At 39.9% G+C, this 17,510-nt stretch overlaps 3 protein-coding genes across 3 annotated transcripts; 2 read left to right on the top strand and 1 right to left on the bottom strand.

Annotated features, from left to right (window-relative positions):
• On the top strand, window positions 1–5,593 carry LOC118422759. The gene is made up of 3 exons (XM_035830506.1): window positions 1–295; window positions 1,455–2,195; window positions 3,049–5,593. The coding sequence occupies exons 2-3, from the start codon at window positions 1,459–1,461 to the stop codon at window positions 4,220–4,222; spliced, it is 1,911 nt and encodes a 636-aa protein (XP_035686399.1). The 5' UTR covers window positions 1–295; window positions 1,455–1,458; the 3' UTR covers window positions 4,223–5,593.
• A 57-nt stretch (window positions 5,594–5,650) lies between these two features.
• Window positions 5,651–8,865, bottom strand: LOC118422761 (28S ribosomal protein S6, mitochondrial-like). Its single transcript, XM_035830509.1, has 3 exons — window positions 8,725–8,865; window positions 7,290–7,429; window positions 5,651–6,581 (listed from the first exon to the last, which is right to left on the bottom strand). The coding sequence occupies exons 1-3, from the start codon at window positions 8,767–8,769 to the stop codon at window positions 6,263–6,265; spliced, it is 504 nt and encodes a 167-aa protein (XP_035686402.1). The 5' UTR covers window positions 8,770–8,865; the 3' UTR covers window positions 5,651–6,262.
• A 66-nt stretch (window positions 8,866–8,931) lies between these two features.
• LOC118422760 (ATP synthase subunit O, mitochondrial-like) lies at window positions 8,932–14,262 on the top strand. The gene is made up of 8 exons (XM_035830508.1): window positions 8,932–9,048; window positions 9,648–9,695; window positions 10,302–10,412; window positions 10,846–10,918; window positions 11,817–11,876; window positions 12,163–12,275; window positions 13,025–13,111; window positions 13,802–14,262. The coding sequence occupies exons 1-8, from the start codon at window positions 9,016–9,018 to the stop codon at window positions 13,913–13,915; spliced, it is 639 nt and encodes a 212-aa protein (XP_035686401.1). The 5' UTR covers window positions 8,932–9,015; the 3' UTR covers window positions 13,916–14,262.
• The last annotated feature ends 3,248 nt before the right edge of the window (window positions 14,263–17,510 follow it).

Here is a 17,510-nt window from a genome sequence, read left to right as displayed (position 1 = left end):
TTCCATTTACGTTCAGATCATGGTTGCACTTGTTGCTAATACGGAATTTCTCACCGCTATAACGTTAACTACACGCCCATTCGGTTCATATATCCGTTTAATTTTTTGGGGCGTCGGTACTGTTTACTGACTCGGAGTAATACATAAACGTAACAGCTTTAACGATATTTGCGTAAGGCGAAACTCCAAACTGGAAAAGGGCAAAAGTCCAGAGTCGACCACCACAGCAAGGAGGTACCTCACTGTCAGCACTAGCTCAACTTCCCTTCAGCGTACCATATTCCAGGTTCTCAAGGTATGTACACATGTACATGGCTTTAGAGTCTCCAGCATGCAGATTTATTTGTGGCCTGGAAAAGAGAACACTACAGAAAGTCACCTTATTGTCTACCCGGGCAAAAACGGAAAAGACAAAGAAAATGCCACAGTGTAGGAAAAATGAAGTTATTAAAGGATATGCGGCTCCACGGGTACCCGTTAAATCCTGAGTCCATTTAATCTTAAATGAGAGTTCTCGGGCCAGCAACTGATCATAAGCAAGCCCTATTTGGGACCTCTGTAGCCACATATATATTACAATACTCTAGTCTGGCTTCCCGACAACAGACGGCTACGGCTATGAGACTGACTGACGCCATGAAGTACTTTGACCTGTTGTTGCAGGTGCATGGGTTTCAGGGTTTCACGGTGCAATTAGCCTGGTAACCATTCCAACCGGCCGAGTATTGGCCCCTTTCCTGTTGGCCTTTCAAATTTGATAGATACAAAAAACGACCACAAACAGCCAAATTCATAAATGCATTTTTTTAGCAGGCTTTATTCAAAATACAAAACAGTACATAACAAATCACAACAGTGCAATAGAAACATTAATTACAAGCGTGACAAGACATTTCTGTGCTGTTTCTTTACATCGCTAAGGTACAGAAAGCAGTCAGCTTTAAATGATCTGTATATGTCACGTGTCTGATTTCCCTTATTTTGGTTTCTGCATCAGTTTTTGAATATGCCATATTTTGCTAGTAATCAATAAATTGATTGTGACATAGGTATCGGATACTTTGAATGGATAATCTGTTTTATGACCTAGTATGATGGTTTTGAGATCTATTTTGACATTACAATTAAAAAAATTGTGTATCAACTTACAAATTTTATACCATAAATATTTCAAGCCCTTACACTTCAGAGACATAAATGCATTTTTGTTATCTAAATAGTCGCACAAGGTACTTGTCCCATGAGCACTGTATATTAGAGCCTTCTTTTGTGGTCGTCTGCAGTGTTTAGCCATGCCGTACTTGCAAAGAACAGCAAGGACAAGTACTAGTACTGTGACTGTCGACTGAGCCAGGATTTGAACACAGGATTTCATGGTCCAGAAGCAGGGATACTATTGAACATTGCTTTTTTATAACTAAATTAACAAAAACTGTTTTTCTTTTATTTAACAGAGAAATGGACGGTCTATTCATACAAAATACAGCACAACCAGACTTGACAAGTGAAACAAAGCCTGGGTGCAGTTTTGATGAAGAAATATCGCACTGGATTGATAAAAACTGCCCTGGTTGGAACCATCCAAATGTTAGGAAGACATTCATGATTCCACCTACTTTTCCTGACATGCAACCAGACAACAAAGGTGACCTGGCAGAAAAAGATGTTTTTGACATGTTAGAGAACTTTGGGAACAAAACACAGCAGCCCATGTTCGTGGTACACTCCCACAAGTTTCACGAGCTCTTGCAGAACTTAGAGAAGGGAAGTGTGAAGAACGATGACTTGTATTGGTGTAGAGGAGAAACTGACTTTGTAATCATACATCGAACATTGGGTGTCATATTCCTCCAAGTGAAGGCTGCCACCAAAACTGCCCGTAAGTATGTAGAGGCAAAGGACCAACTCGACAAAGATCTGATGGCTTTGACCTGTTCATTAAAGCGACTTAGTATCAGTGACGTTGACAAGAAGGAAGGAAAGAAGATTGAGCAAAATGTAGAGCGGGAGATCCAGAAGTATCCTGGCTTCGTTGTCATGCCAAACTGTTCTAAAGACAAGGCTGGGGGAAGAATTGGCTGTTTCAGAGAAGACCTTGTGTCAATGGAACAGTTTGAAAAGTGGTGGGATGAGAACGTTCAGAACAAGAGGAGAGGAGACTTTTGCCAGGACATGTATAAACTGATGGCTATATGGTATGCACACTTATATAATTACACACACATTGTGCATTCTTTAATTTGTTCATGCTAGAAACCAACAGTTTAATTTTCCAGATGTAATAAGTTAATACCACTGATTTTATATTAGGCTCAATTTTTTCATTGAATGAGTTGAAATTTGTCACAAATGTAAAGCCATAACGGGTCATATGTTCTTGAGATATCTCAATTTGTTGCTCAGATTTTATGATCATCTGAGTTAATTTCAAGATTACCACACCCTTGTATGTCTGATAGATGATCAGTTCCTCTAGACCTGACCAACTTACAAATACTCTAGGAAGCTGAAATTATCTTGGTATAATAATGATTTTGTAGTCTACTTATCAATTTTCATTTCTGTACACCCAACAGTTCCTCTTCCACAGCTGGTAGTGTGAAGTGTGATGTCAGTTGTGATTTTAGAGCCAGTTGGATCCAAAAGCTGAGTCCACGAGGTGTAGATTAAATGTTTTGTACTATATATACTCCAAGCAGACCCTACGGTACCTTAGAGATAATATCAAAGCTGGTCAAGGAGTCTAGCCGGCCAAAGGGAGAAAGCCGGCAAAAGAGAGTCAAACGGGCACCAGAGGTACCGGCTGTACTCCTCGGCCAGCTTTGATACTATGTCTAAGGCACCGTAGGGTCTGCTTGGAGACTACTTTTCTATCAACCAAGAGAAACAAAACTAAGCTCACTTGTTGGTCTGTAAACACTTGTGACAAGGGACACAAGTGTTGACACAAGTGTTTACAGACCAACAAGTGTGCTTAGTTTTGTTTCTATTAGTTTCTGGAAAAGTAGAAAAAGTGCATTCAGTGTTTACTTATTGTTCACGACGCAGGTTTGTTGGCCCTCGTGTCATCAAGGAGCCCTGTCTGATCAAAGATGTAGTTGACAGCACACACAAGAGGCTCATCAAACTAACAGCAGACCAGTTGAGCATCATGACACAGGATGTCCCAAAGCAAGACATCATGGGGCCAGCAGGCAGTGGTAAGACCTGGCTACTTGTGGCCAAGGCTAAACAACTGGCAGGTAAACTCAAGCAGAATGAACGAATCCTGATCATGTGTTTCAATAAACCACTTTCTTTGTACCTGGAAAAGACATTCCAAGAGTTCCCCAAGTCAAAGGTGGTCGTCAAGACATTTGTTTCCATCTTGAGAAAGATAATAGGAAAAGAAATAGACGTGGGTGCTTTGTATGATAATGAGAAGAAGAAACTTGTTTGTGATTGTGTTCAGAAGCTGATGTTGTATAGAGACCCAACACACAGATACATGTATGAACATGTGTTTGTAGATGAAGGTCAGGACATGTATGGCATATGGATGGAACTGGTTAACTTAATGCATGCAGACAGTGATGAAGACAGAAGGTACAGGTGGGTTTTCTTTGACAACAACCAAAGTGTTCACTTTGGAACAGAATACAGCATCCCACAAAGGGTCAGAAACAATGCAAAACTGATGAATAGAGTTGTCCGCAATACTTTCAACATTTTCCAGTGTTCCCACAAGCTGTTGTCTCCATCTGTAGGTGCAGAACTAGCACACGGTATTGTCGGGCTACCAGTAAAATGGATCGACAGCCTGCCTGCCCACCTATTTCACTGCTTGGAGGAGGGAGTTGAGTTAGTGGTAGAGGAGATAGTTGATTTGCATAGGGAGTCCGTAAAAATGTCAGACATAGTTGTCCTCACCAATGACAGGGCTGAAAGTGAAGATGTTTGTGCAGTATTTTGGTATAGCCACAGCATCCCAACACAAAATGCAGAAGAGGCCATTCTTCATCCAGACATATCTGCCATAACTGTTGATAGTATTAGAAGGTTCAAGGGCCTAGAGAGCAAGGTGGTGATCTTGCTGGACCCCCCTCTTGATGAAGAAGAGAACATGGACCTAAACTATGTTGCGATGTCTCGGTGCTTTTGTCTTCTCATCATCGTAACAACCCAAGAAAAGAAACAGATGCATGAGGAGTACACAATGGAGTTGAGAGAGGGCAGAAATTGAAGCCATACTTGACTACAACATTTGATTTTGTATTGCTGGATCAGCGCTAGCCTGATTAAATCTCGCTTATAGCAGCCCTCCCAACACCCGACCGGCCTCCTCTGTGGGGAGGGGCCAGTTACAGCTCAGTGCAGTAGATACTGTGTTTAACACACAGACTAGATCAGCACTATCCATACAGTATCTTGTATACTAATCTGAATTGGGTTAGACTATAAGTTACACACTTAGAGAGAGAAATGATGTCATCTCTTCATGAAGGTGTCATAAATGACATGAAATATAAATGATAAATCCCATTTTGTTTTCAAATTCCACTTTGACATTCCTTAAATTCCTATTGGGTTTAAAATTCCAGAGTAGACAAAACTAATGGACCAATTTTGACACATTTTAGATTACATTTATGAAGTGCTCTTGCTCCCATTCCTTTGATATGTGACCCTTGTGCATTGTCCTGAGCAAAACGTACCTACATGTATACCTTCTCATACCATTCAATGCCTTGTACTTCCTCCACAAACACCTGTATTATTGTATATACATCACATCATCAGGATTTTTTTAAGTATTCACAAGGATCGCTTGAATTGGACAAACAGTTTTGAACTTTAAAAATCCATTTTACATAAGAACATGCCAATGATGATGTGTTTCAACAAGTGTAAAAGATGTGATGCTCTGAGCTAAACCATTCCAGATTTGCAAAGTGCTAGGTGTATACAAGTATTGATATGTTTGACAATAATATCATGTACTTTGTAATTTCACAACTTTGCTAGGCCTTGGTGATTTTATACCATATGATATTTGCTAGATTTGTGATTTTGAATTTTATACTTGGACCAAAAGGTGCTTACCTAATCTGTTTGAATGTGATAAAGCAAGTAGTAAATAAAGTATTGTGTGGTATCAGGAAATGATGTGTAAATTGTATATTTTGTGTGGTTCAAACATGATACATAGTTAGTGTAATGACTAGTATGGAATATCAGTAGTCTTATTGTGTGATATTCTCTGTGATATGGACATGTAGCTTATTAGTAAAGTGTGTGCAGAAATGAAAATATTTTCCTTTGCTTATGTTTAAATATTACAAATGTATGTGCTAATACTCTGATGGTATATCACTTCTTACTGTACTTGGTTTCTGACAGTTTGTATTTATATGTCTTCTGTGAGCCTGAAAATAAAATAACCACAAAAAGTGATGTATTTACAATATGTATGCTTGAGCAGTGCTTTGTTTGTATATAGTTTTATGCTAAATAACTTTCTAGCTTGGCTGATGACAAATGTGTTATATGTACTAGAGTGTATAAATGCAGGGGAACAATGTATATGGTAGAGATTGGGTAGGACATTCAGCCACTTTCATCAAAGTATACTGAAGAAGAAATGGAAATGCTGTATTTGTAATCTTTAATTTTCTACGTATGAATGGAACTTCTCAACAATCATTAGATACACATATGTAAGGAACTCTCTTTTTGGTCTGACTCCTTAACAGCCTCGTAGGTGTTTGCATCAGTTACATGTCTAACAGTTCATTGCAGTAAAGAATTCACGTTTTTTGGACTGGTCACAAAAAAAAGACCTGAAAAAAAATAAGAGCAGACCTGATAGAATACTCCACCATACATATTCCTTTGTACCAAAAGGACCAATAAAATGCCGTCCTGAGCTGTACGTGATCCTCTGAACCTGAGTCAGACCTGTACTCAAATTTTCTGTCCTGATACCCACCCTTAATTCAAACAAACCAAGGTTTCAGAAAAATGGCAATGATTACATTCTTCTACTCTCTCCAGAAAACTGAAAGTGGAATCTAAAAATCTAACCTTTCTGTTTTACTATAACAGGATTTACCTTTCCAAAACATAGATTGAGTATCCTTGCCTTCAGAGCAAAAACAGCACTCTTTAAATATGCTAGCATCTTTACTGCAACTGTAGTACTGTAACCAGCCATTAGGAGGCGCTTTTGATACACATCTCAATGCAGTCTTGCAGTAACAGTCCCTCAAGGTTCATAATGACATCACTGCATCTCCTGTTGTTCTTTCTCCCGTTGTTTCCTTAACTCCCTCCTTTCTTGTCTCTTCTCCTTCCGTACTTGCAACCGCTTATCAAACTTATTATACTTCTCGAGTTTTACGTCCTCAGCGCCGAACCACGCTGTAGGGTTCGGTGAGTAATAGTTCGGTTCCTTTGTTACCATGCCAGGACACGGGGGGTCGGGGAACAGTTTGACCTCCTTCTTGAGGATGTTTGGTCGGATGATGTCCAGGTCTTGTTTGAGGAGCTGTGTCATGGAGCCGACAAGGGTGGTGGGGCCGTCAAACTCTACTACAAAGTATCTGTGGGGATGGCATGTGTGAATGTTAATTCTGAAGAAGGCTGTAATTCTTACTTGTAAGAATGTTATGTCTTTTAAGTAATGAAAAATCTTGAGGTCTTGTAAATAAGCCTGTTATTGAATTTGGCCCCACTGCTGCCTTGATGGCTGTGCTAGTATTTATTGTTGAATTACAAACCAGTCATTCATTGATGAGAGGACAATTACATTGTCCAAAAGGAACCTTTTAAAAAGAGCAGGTTTTCCTACCATGTACAGTAGTGTAATGTATTTTTATTTACATGCTAACTTTGCAAAAAGAAGGGAAAGGAGACTTTTCGTGATGTTTGGAGTTCTTGGTTGGGACAAATCTGTAATACAGTAGTATGACAAAACACATATCTGACAGTGTCATGATTTTGCAGTGGAGAAGTCACACCCACAAAGAAAAGTTTACAGTAGGGGTACTGGTACAAAACGTTTTTTTTCTTGCAAGAACAGTCTGGAAAAAAAATGGACCTAAAAAATCAGTAGACGGGATTTCAGACTGATTAGAAAATGAACAGATTATACCGACAGGCATTCATGTGCTTTGGGGCTTTCTGGCCCAAGAAAAGAAAGAGGAGTGTTGATTGTCATTTTTACCAAGTCCTCTGGACTGTACCTGTACCTGAATATTCTGTACCTGTACCCAGTTTTCAACTTACTTACATGTTGATGTATATCTTACCTGCCCTGAGTGAAGTTCTCTGAGTGAGCCCTCATGATGTAGGGTAACTTCCTCTCCCCCAGGTTCTCTATCTGTCTTACGATGGCTCCCTTATTCAGCAAGGACTGTACTGCACGTTTCACCACTGTCACTGTCTCTGGCTGTAAAAAAACATATCATACACATATTCAAACAATGTTCTCTATCTCAGTATCTGTCTTACAATGGCTCCCTTATCCAGTAGGGACTGTACTGCACGTTTCACCACTGTCACTGTCTCTGGCTGTAAAAACATATCATACACATATTCAAACAATGTTCTCTATCTGTCGTACAATGGCTCCCTTATCCAGCAGGGATTGTACTGCACGTTTTACCACTGTCACTGTCTCTAGCTGTAAAAAACACATCAGAACAGATTCACAAGTTTTTACCAATAATCAGGTGCTGGTTCAAGTCTGGACCTGATCCTCTGGACCTGAACTGGACCTGTATTATGGTAGCATGTATACTGCAACTGTAGTACTGTTATCAGCCATTAGGAGGCGCTTTTCATACTGCACGTTTTACCAATGTCACTGTCTCAGGCTGTGCAAACACATCAGAAACAGGTTCACAAGTCAGTCTTTGAATGACTGTAAATTATTTTGTCTATATACAAATAAGCCCTCTCACAGAGATCAGAACGCATGTGCAGTGACAGGAATTCTAGGTAATATGTCAAAGGTAAAGGCCCTGGAAAAGAAAACTGCCCTCGTCTTGACCATTGTTTCGATTTGCATAACAGACAGGTTTTGTTTTCCTTTTTGAGACCTTTACCTTTGACATATTACCTAGAATTCCTATTGCTGCGTTCTGATCTCTGTCAAAGGGCTTATTACATTATAACTAATGTCACCTTTCACTATGCAATTTAAGTACCAACTTTAAATTCTAAATTTTTATTACAGCACATTTCTGCATATTACTGTAAATGCATTTAAGTTTGCGGGGATTTAATTTCGCGGTAGCGGGAAAAAGGACTTTTCGCGGTGGATTTAAGTTCGCGGTAACACCATAGACTGCAATCTAATACTATACTAGAAAAATGTTCGCGGTGGATTTAAGTTCGCGGTGAAGTGGTCACCGTGAAAACCGTGAACATTATTCCACCGCGAACATTTCTGCATTTACAGTATACAAAAGATATGAAGCAACAACAAGACTACTCTCTGGCCAGTTATGGTTGATACAACCGTGAACAATCCAGTTGAATAGCTGTATCAAAATAAAGCCAATGGTATTTAGGCCGACGATGTATCAAGGTTGAATAAAGGTCGAACAAAATATATCAAAAGCAAAGGAACAGTGAACACATGCACAATTTTATTCCCCATATGCATGCATGGGTAACACAGCTAACATGCTTTTGCCCCCCTCCCCACTAGAGAAAAAAGAAGAAAAAGGACATACTCACCCGTTCCAGGGCCTTTGTGATCATAACTAACTCATATCTCGGCATCTTCAGCACCTTACTAACCACACCTCACTTATCAATAACAATTGTCAAGTTCTTCAAACTAGAAATATAATATTTTCCACGTCCTTTCCGATATCTTCTGACATTCACACATCCGGGGAACTGGTAACCTTTCACCTTTACCTTTTGACCAATTAGAGAAAGGTTCACAGAATCAGTTCCGATATCTGACCAATAAGAGAGCTTCTAACACATTTCCCATCTTCACCATTGCTAAGCCGGGCGGCCATGATGGCGATGTCTAACTCTTTATCCCTCCTGGTAAGATGAAATTTTACACTTTTGATAATATTTTACGGATTAATATGGACAGAAATATAGTTTTCATATTCATATAGATACACGGGTAGCTTTAGGTGGCGTTAAAATACGCCGTCGACATATTTTAGGCGGTAAAACATCGGTGACCTTCAAGGAGTGGGAGGGGGGGCTTGTCGTGTCCTGGAAAAGTTGGGACGATTTTTGTAGGTCATGGCTCGATTTCTAGAGTTTTTTTGACAGCACGTGTTTGTTGACCTTACACAAAGACTGCAATATGTGTCTTTGAAGAAATATATTACAGAAATGATGCAATTTTCAGCTACAAACTGATGTGCAAAAAATGTAAAACTCACGGACAAAATTATAAATTTAATTCACACATATGAAAATCATGTATTTTGGGTAGCTTTTACTGAGCTTTGACTTCTTTAGATCACGTAAAGAATTTCTGAATTGATGTATTATAGTCTATGAAGTTGGTTTCCATCTGAAAAGGAATTTAAGTCAACAAGTATGCATTTTAAGTCAAAGTTTCCCTGTCATATATCCCCGATAGTATGTTTTCCCCTGTACCTAACTGTGTCTCCTTTTTCCTACAGGTGAGGGGCCTCAGCACATCAGCTGCTAGGCCAGCTGCTATGGTCAAGGTAGGAGTCAGTTCAACTGGAAATGATTAAGATAATTGTGTGTGCTGGAGTTAAGGCATTGGCAGCAAGGGTCAAACCTCTGCATGTAAAAGAACCCAACACATTTATCGTAAAGAGTAGAGTGTGATGACCAGTTCGGCTTTGTTAAAAAAAGTGTGCAGTGGCGAGGCTGCCGGGCAGTTGTACAGATAGCCATGAGATTCTACCCTAAGTCCATGTCTAGGGATGTGCTTGCATTTCATTTTCATTCAGTTTTGTTCAGGTCTGGACCTGTACCTAAACCTCTGTACCAGTACCTGTGTCTGTACCTAGTAATAGTACCTTTACTTTAGGTACGCAGCCTTAGTTCTGCACAGTAGTACTAGTAGACTTGAAATACTGTAAATCCTGAAATATTTTGTGAGATTTCCAAAGCTACGGTTTTCACAGTCACTTCTGCACAGAACAGTAATCATACCCATGAGTACATGTACCGGTAAGATCTAGATTTATTTTTCACTTTGCTACAAATGTAAATTTTGAGACATCAGCCCATTATTTTGGTGGTGGAAATGTCTGGACAGTTGTCTTCATTATTATGTATACAACCCCCCTCCCCCATTGTAGGCTCCGATCCAGGTGTTCGGTGTTTCCGGTCGCTACGCTACGGCGCTGTACTCAGCTGCCAGCAAGGAGAAGAAACTGGACGCTGTTGAGAAAGATCTCAATGCACTTCAGGTTAGTGTTCGGAAACTACAATCGTATTGTTTCCTTTATCATATATACAAGAAAATTGCGTACCGTAATTTCTTTTATGTCATAAATGCCTTTGAAAGTTTGATACAGGAGTTCCAGACAGGGAGATAATTTTCTGTATATACAGCCTTCCATAGATTAAAAAGAATGCAAGTTCCATGCACTCCACTGAGTCGGGCTGGTACCTTGGAATACACCATATTGTATTCTATTTGTATATGTATTTCAGTCATTATTACAGTCTTGTATTTTGCTGAAAAGCCTGAAGGGCGGTTGTACCAGCTATACAGAAACCGAAAATCATTTGTGATAAGTTGTTACTTTCTTGACTTGTGTGTATGAAAACGTGTATTTATAGCAGTTGGTGAATTTGTCTAGGTTGAAAGGTTCTGTTTTATTTTCCATTGTACTTTAGGGTGTCATCGATGGCAACACCAACCTACAGGACCTACTCAAGAACCCCATCATTACTAGGGCTGAAAAGAAATGTAAGCATTTGTAATTACCTCCGTGTAAATGGAGGTATTGTTTGTGATCTGTCTGAATATCGTGGTGTAGTTATGTGAATATTGTAGAGTGACAGGATGTGAGGTGGAAGATGGTGTAACTGGAGACTGGCAGGATGGGAAGGTTGGTTTGGCTTGGGTCCAAAGCTGTTCCCACAGGCTGGCAGGAAAATGCATTGGGAGGTCACTGTTTACTATCTTTTTGTTTAAGAAATTTACAAGTGACAACCTTTACATAAGGACCACGTGGCAAATATGACATCTTATTTTTTTTCAGCCTTTCAGCGTGCAAAGTACCACTTGCACATTGCAACCACTTTTTGCTTGGTGCAACTTACTTCTAAACTCAGGTTGCACAGTGCGCAACCTAGATTTTGAGCCTCAGAACTTGATTTTGTTGTCATGAAGTAGTAAAGTAACATGATAGTAAGAGGTTAGGTATGTATGCAGGTATTGTACCTTTTTTTCAGAAATTAGCCAATTGTAGGTGGTGCAACTTGAAATAAGATGTGCAACCTAGTTTTTGCCCCAGGTTGCACACTGTGCAACCTTGCTCAGAAAAGTATTTTGTACACTGCCCTTTAGTGGTCTCTTAGATAAATTTCCCATTGACACATATTATGAATCCTGTCTACAGTGACCACATAGACCAGATTTTATTAGATATTATTCCCCTGAGTGGTCTTAACCGTAGTTGTACCAATTTTTGTGCAATACCGTTTACTGTGTTTGCTGTTCCAAAATGCCCGGTTGATTGGTTCATTTGCTAAGGTATTACTAAGGGTGACACATTAGCAGCCTTAACTTTAAGATACAGTATTTTGTAACCATGTAAATTTTATTTTGTAACCATGTAAAGTTGTTTTTCCTTCCTTCTCAGCTGTTGTTCTGGGTGTCCTGAAGGAACAGAAAGCTTCTCCTCTTGTCACCAACCTGGTTGGTAAGTGTGTTAATCAGTTTATACAATCAAGTTTCATGATTGGTCAATGTAATCAGGGTCAAAGCTCAAAGGTCATCGTCCACAAGGCATATCATTCAAAGGGATAAGAGTGTACTTGGCACAACTTAAAAGTTGTAACAAGGCTTATGATTGGTTCAATTTGTCAGTAACATAGAATTTCTATCGTTTCAGTGAGTTTTGAATGTGGATAGATATAGCTTGTTTTTTTATCAAGGGGTGCTTGTAATGTTTGTGTTATATAATGTTGTATTGTTTATTACATCAGACTTACTGGGAGACAACAACAGACTGGGCGTGGTCTCGGGCGTGGCTAAGACGTTCAGTGACATCATGAGCGCCCACAGAGGGGAGGTCATCTGTGAGGTCACCACTGCCAAGGTAGGGGCGACGCGACAAATTCTGTTCTACTCAACAGTTTTACTGTTGGCAGCTTATTTTGTCCAAGAGATCTCTTCAGAATTAGGGGATCTCTGGTATTTTGAATTTGTTTATTTTCATGGGGACTTGATTTTGTGCTAGGAGGGAAAAGGGTGACTTTTACAATCAGGGTTGGACAAGTCCACTAGCCCTATTGTCCAGGGCAAGTGAAAGTGCTGATTGGGCAAGTGCATGACCTACCCCACTTGCCTGATCGGGCAAGTAAGATTTTTCCATTGAGTATGATTTTGATGTGCTTGTTACTTTTACAGTCATGACATCAAGCATAGAAAAATAGAGGCAATAATAAGAATTCCATTGCTCGAAGTGAAAAAGCATATAACAGTTATATTTGAATTTCGGGCAAGTGAAAAGTTGGTCCGGGCAAGTAAATTTTTTATGTGCTTGCCCGATAGGACAAGTAAATTTTAGAAAACTTGTCCAACCCTGGCCATGCTTTAATATAAGCACACAAGTAACACATATCCTACATTGTGGTGTCATGATTTTGCAAAAAGAGTTCATGGTGAAAAATGGGAAAAATAGATCGTCTCCAACCTTACAAGATTTGCAATACACTAACACTAGTAACAGGACACGTCCCTTTTTTCTTTAAAAACTAAAGAAGCAATTACTTGTATCAGTGCAAATGCTTGTATCCAAGATGTCTGTTACTACATGTTGGTGATGTTGTTCGATATGTTTTGTAGGCTCTGGATGCATCTACCATGAAGAGTCTACAAGAAGCACTGAAGATGTTCCTTAAGAAGGGAGAAACCCTCAAACTTAACACAAAGGTCAGTCTTGATGAATCAAAATCTTTCTAAAAAATTGTCAAGGTGTTTGAAAGATGTTGGCCTTTTTCCATAGAAATACCATACACTTCTACTGTCACAATGACAAGATTGTGTAGGTACAAACACAATGTAGATGTTTTGAAATATCAAAGAAACCACTAAAAATTCACTTGCAGATTTTATGTCATTTTATGTCATAAGCAATTTTTTGTCTTCAAGCCATTTTATCTTTTCTTATTGTAAGAAATAAGTTAGTTCCAAGCAATCTTATTCATTACTATTTGTAAGACTATAGTAATGGACAACAAAATTTGTAGTGAGAATGCTGAAGATTTGACCAGTTTGAATTTGTTATTTTTTGTGGGACCTAAATTTCATTGTAGGAGGGGAAATGAGATTTTCCTGTATATTAAGTTCACAGTTGAAACAATGGTCCCATGGCCCAGCCCACCTCTGTTAAAATGTATAAATGTAAAGTAAATATATTTACAATGCAAATAAAGGCACTCCCTCATTGGTCAAACAACTAATTGCCATTCTCTTATTGGCTGAACTGCTAATTATGATGGACAGTTAGGATTGGTCTTTTCTGTAGCACAGTGGTAACACAGTGGAAACACATGTTCATGACAGTATTTTGTTTTCGCGGTGACGTCGCGACCATTTACGGTATTTGTCTTCTTCCGACAGGTGGACCCCGCTCTGATTGGTGGGATGGTGGTGAACGTTGGGGACCGGTTCGTCGACATGTCCACGGCCAGCAAAATCAACCGTATGGCGGCGCTCATACGCCAACCCTTGTAGAAAACACGTGACCAAGATCCTATAGTAAAATCATAATCTCTCATGACTAAATATACACAAATATATACAGTTCTACTTATTGTAGACAAGAATATTCAGTTGGGGGGTATTTGCCATTTTCCCTTTTAAGAAAAGCATACAATCTTGCAGTATCTGTAATTTCTCCAAGTTGTCCTTTTGAAGTTAGATAACAAATTGAAGGTTGCAGTTAATCTGTAACTTTCAGACAGTATTCCATAAGACCTCACTACAAGTAAAACTCTTGCTGTGCGTAAGATGTTGAGGGAACAACGAAAATGTGTCAACCTTTGTGTGTGTAGTCTGAATAAAGGAAGGAATGGTTTGAACTCTCTTTTGTAAGTGTCTTTTCCTAGTCTTCTTGTTAACACCTACTTCCACTAGAGGCTATGGCTATGACAGAGGACATTGTTCAACAGATTTCATACATAGAATTTGTTTACATTTCGCCTGTTTTGTTGTCTTTACCTTCATGGAAGGGAAACATATTGTTTTCCTTCGTTTCCTTCTCCAAACATAAAGTCAATGACCTAGTCCAGACCACCATCACCATGGTTGCTGGTTAAGTACCAGACAGTCTGTGGTTTTTGATTACATTATGTAGCAAGTGGCAGGACAGAGCTGGAAGGGCTGGTCATCATGTACATTTGTATATGAGTATGTTTGAGTAAGAATGAGCGAACTACTACCCGGACGGTGTACCGGTGTCACAGCGATATACCTGAGTCTCGACATAAGATACATTTCATTGTATTCACCTGTCCCCAAGCAACCTATATATCTCCAATATGAAGTCTCTACCATTAATTGACCAAAAAAGAACTATGTAATTTCTTTATTAATTATGCAAATAAGGTATTCATTAGAATAACGCACATTTTGGTATATGCACCTGGCCAAGGGGTATCTTCACCTCCAATATGACTGTTTTTCTAGTATTTAGGAACTGGTGCGTTTACACGTGTTTCTTAAGACTGGTACTTTACCAGTGCTGCTGTAGCATTTAGAAACAGGTATGTCAACTTGCGCGTAGATAGTGTTTAAAGTGAGAAACTATTATTCACTTGTGTTTTTGTTAGTGCTTTAATTGGAAATGTTTCCAGCAGAAAGAAAATACTGTGACAAATTGAAAACATATAGCTGACGTATTCCGTACCATAGACGGTGTTCATTTATACGTTTGCAATACTTTAGCACTGTGTTTTTAAGCCACCTCAGCTGCAAAAATGGTCTTTTTCATTTCAATATCTTGTTTGAACCGAACAATATAGTATCGACTTTCGAGGTATGACATCTTACAGTAATAAGGTGCCATATAGGTACCAGGTAACACACCAACTATGTCACTATCAGATGTAGTATATTACCAGGTAGCGCACCTAATATGTAGCAACCAACTGGTCTTGAGACACCTCCGAGAAGTACTCATAATGTTTGGGGGGGGGGGACGCTAAAGAGGGGCGAAAACGCTGTGACACCGGTACAAAATCGTTTTTTCTTGGACCGGTCCAGCAAATCCGGACCTGAAAAAATTTGGTGGACCAGATGTTGGACCTATTGGAAAATGAACAGATTATATGATTATGAATTCACACGTTTCGGGGCTTACCGGTCAAGGAAAAGTAACAAGAGCGAAGTAGAGTTGAGTCTTGTAGGATTTTGAAATGCCAGTGGGAGTCGAATACTCCTCTAAACAGATTTCTATGTTGCAAAATGGACTATTGTTTTGAGTATCGCCCATTCACATGTTCTCACATACTGAATCGTTCAGGTCCAAACCTGGACCTGATCCTCTGGACCGGACCTGGACCTGTATTTTCTGTACCAGTACCCACCCCTAGTGCCCAGGCCAGATGTGCAGTATTTTCAGTACAAGCCTGGTGTGTCTAATACATCTTGTTAATACGGCGGTTTACCGGGTATATGCAATACAAACACAAAAGAGAATAGTGGATTCTTTCTAGAATGTGGGACACTACTATTAGACAATGATTACTTATGATTACCTATGTCTTTATTTGTTTGACATGTTTTCCTCATGAAAATAGCACAGATTTTTCGGAGGCAAATATGTCTTAATAACTATTCGTATATTTAGGAAAAGAACACGTCTGAACCCACACAAATGTTTGATCACTTGTCATCACTCTGCCGTCATGCCACAGCAGGTCCCAGCGCCCCCTGTCGGCCACATGTACGCACAGCAGAAGAAGACTCTGACATATCCATAATGCATGTGACATAAATACAATATCCTAGCCTCCAGAATTCGGTAAATTGGACATGCTAAGGTTCATGTTTACTCGGCCGAACAACTTCTATGGTACCCTCCAAGCAGAGGTTAGGCGCCGGCTGTTTTTTTAAACGTTTTTTTAGCCGTTTTTACCGGGCTTTCTATTTACCTGCATGTATGCAGGTATGGTTTTGATGCTGGTGGAAACTTTTCGGTAGCCGGGGATGTAGGGCGCTGTATCTCGTGAACGGATGGTGCGAGCACGACGATTTTTGGTACGTGGGTTAGGGGTGGTAGCCTGACACTCAGGTGTGATTTTGGGCCTCCTGGCGCTTGACCTTGACATTGAAGGTGGCATTTTTGGTGTTTTTGGGGCACTTTTGGCGCTGTGTGTCCGGAACGATACGCGCGATTGCGACGATTTTTGGTGCATGGGTGGGGGGTTGTTGCCTGTTGCCTAGGATTGACTTTGGGCCTTGTCGCGTTTGAACTTGACCCGGCAGGTCGAATTTTGTGTCCGGGAGGGGTGTTTCCGGAGTTATATCTTCTGAACGGCTGGTGCTGGCGCGATGATATTTGGCACATGTGTCGGCGGTGGCTGAATAATGCTCAATTTTGATTTTGGCGCCCTTGGTGCTTGAACTTGACATTTTAGGTTACCTTTCGTGCGGGCACGGGGCGTGCGCTGTATCTCTGGAACGCAAGGTGCCATTGTGTTGCCATTTGGTACGTGAGTTGTTTGTGGTGTCCTGGTGGTCAGGTTTGATTTTGGGCCTCCTAGTGCTTGAACTTGATACTGTATAGGTTGACCCTGTTTTAGTGTGGTTGGGGCATCCTCCCAATATCTGCTTGGTTTTAAAAACAGATTATGGTTGGGTGTAGAACCATCATCTGGCCTGGGCCACCTTCAATGTATCAGGTTACTTAGTGGCACTGACAGTTTGCCAGATGACGGGAGTGTGCCAGATTATATATCTGTTGGTCAGGTATAATTGGAGTTTGCTTATTACTCTTTGTGGTGTTTCTAGAGCTGTATAGTACTGAGTTTTAAGTTCCGGTACAAGTTCCTTTACCCTGTTGGCAATCATGGTTGAACTTGAACTTAAACAGAAGAAGATGCAATTTTCTAATGTGGAGGAGAACTGTATAGAGTGTGGGCATAAGAGAAAGGTATGTGTATGATTTGTCCTGTGTTTCTTTTTGTTTCTTTGGTAATGCCATTTCCATACTGTATACAGGTAATTTGTTGTTTTGGGCTAGTCATATTCGTTTGGTTTTTAGGCCTGCTTAATCTATGGTACAGGCAGGGTTAAGTGGTGGAGGCTTAGCTTTGTTCTGTTTTAA

The sequence above is a fragment of the Branchiostoma floridae genome, chromosome 9, assembly GCF_000003815.2.
Source record: "Branchiostoma floridae strain S238N-H82 chromosome 9, Bfl_VNyyK, whole genome shotgun sequence".
In the NCBI taxonomy this organism is placed as follows: Eukaryota; Metazoa; Chordata; class Leptocardii; order Amphioxiformes; family Branchiostomatidae; genus Branchiostoma; species Branchiostoma floridae.
The sequence above is the reverse complement of the archived record's forward strand: the minus strand, read 5'-3'. Positions and strand labels throughout refer to the sequence as shown.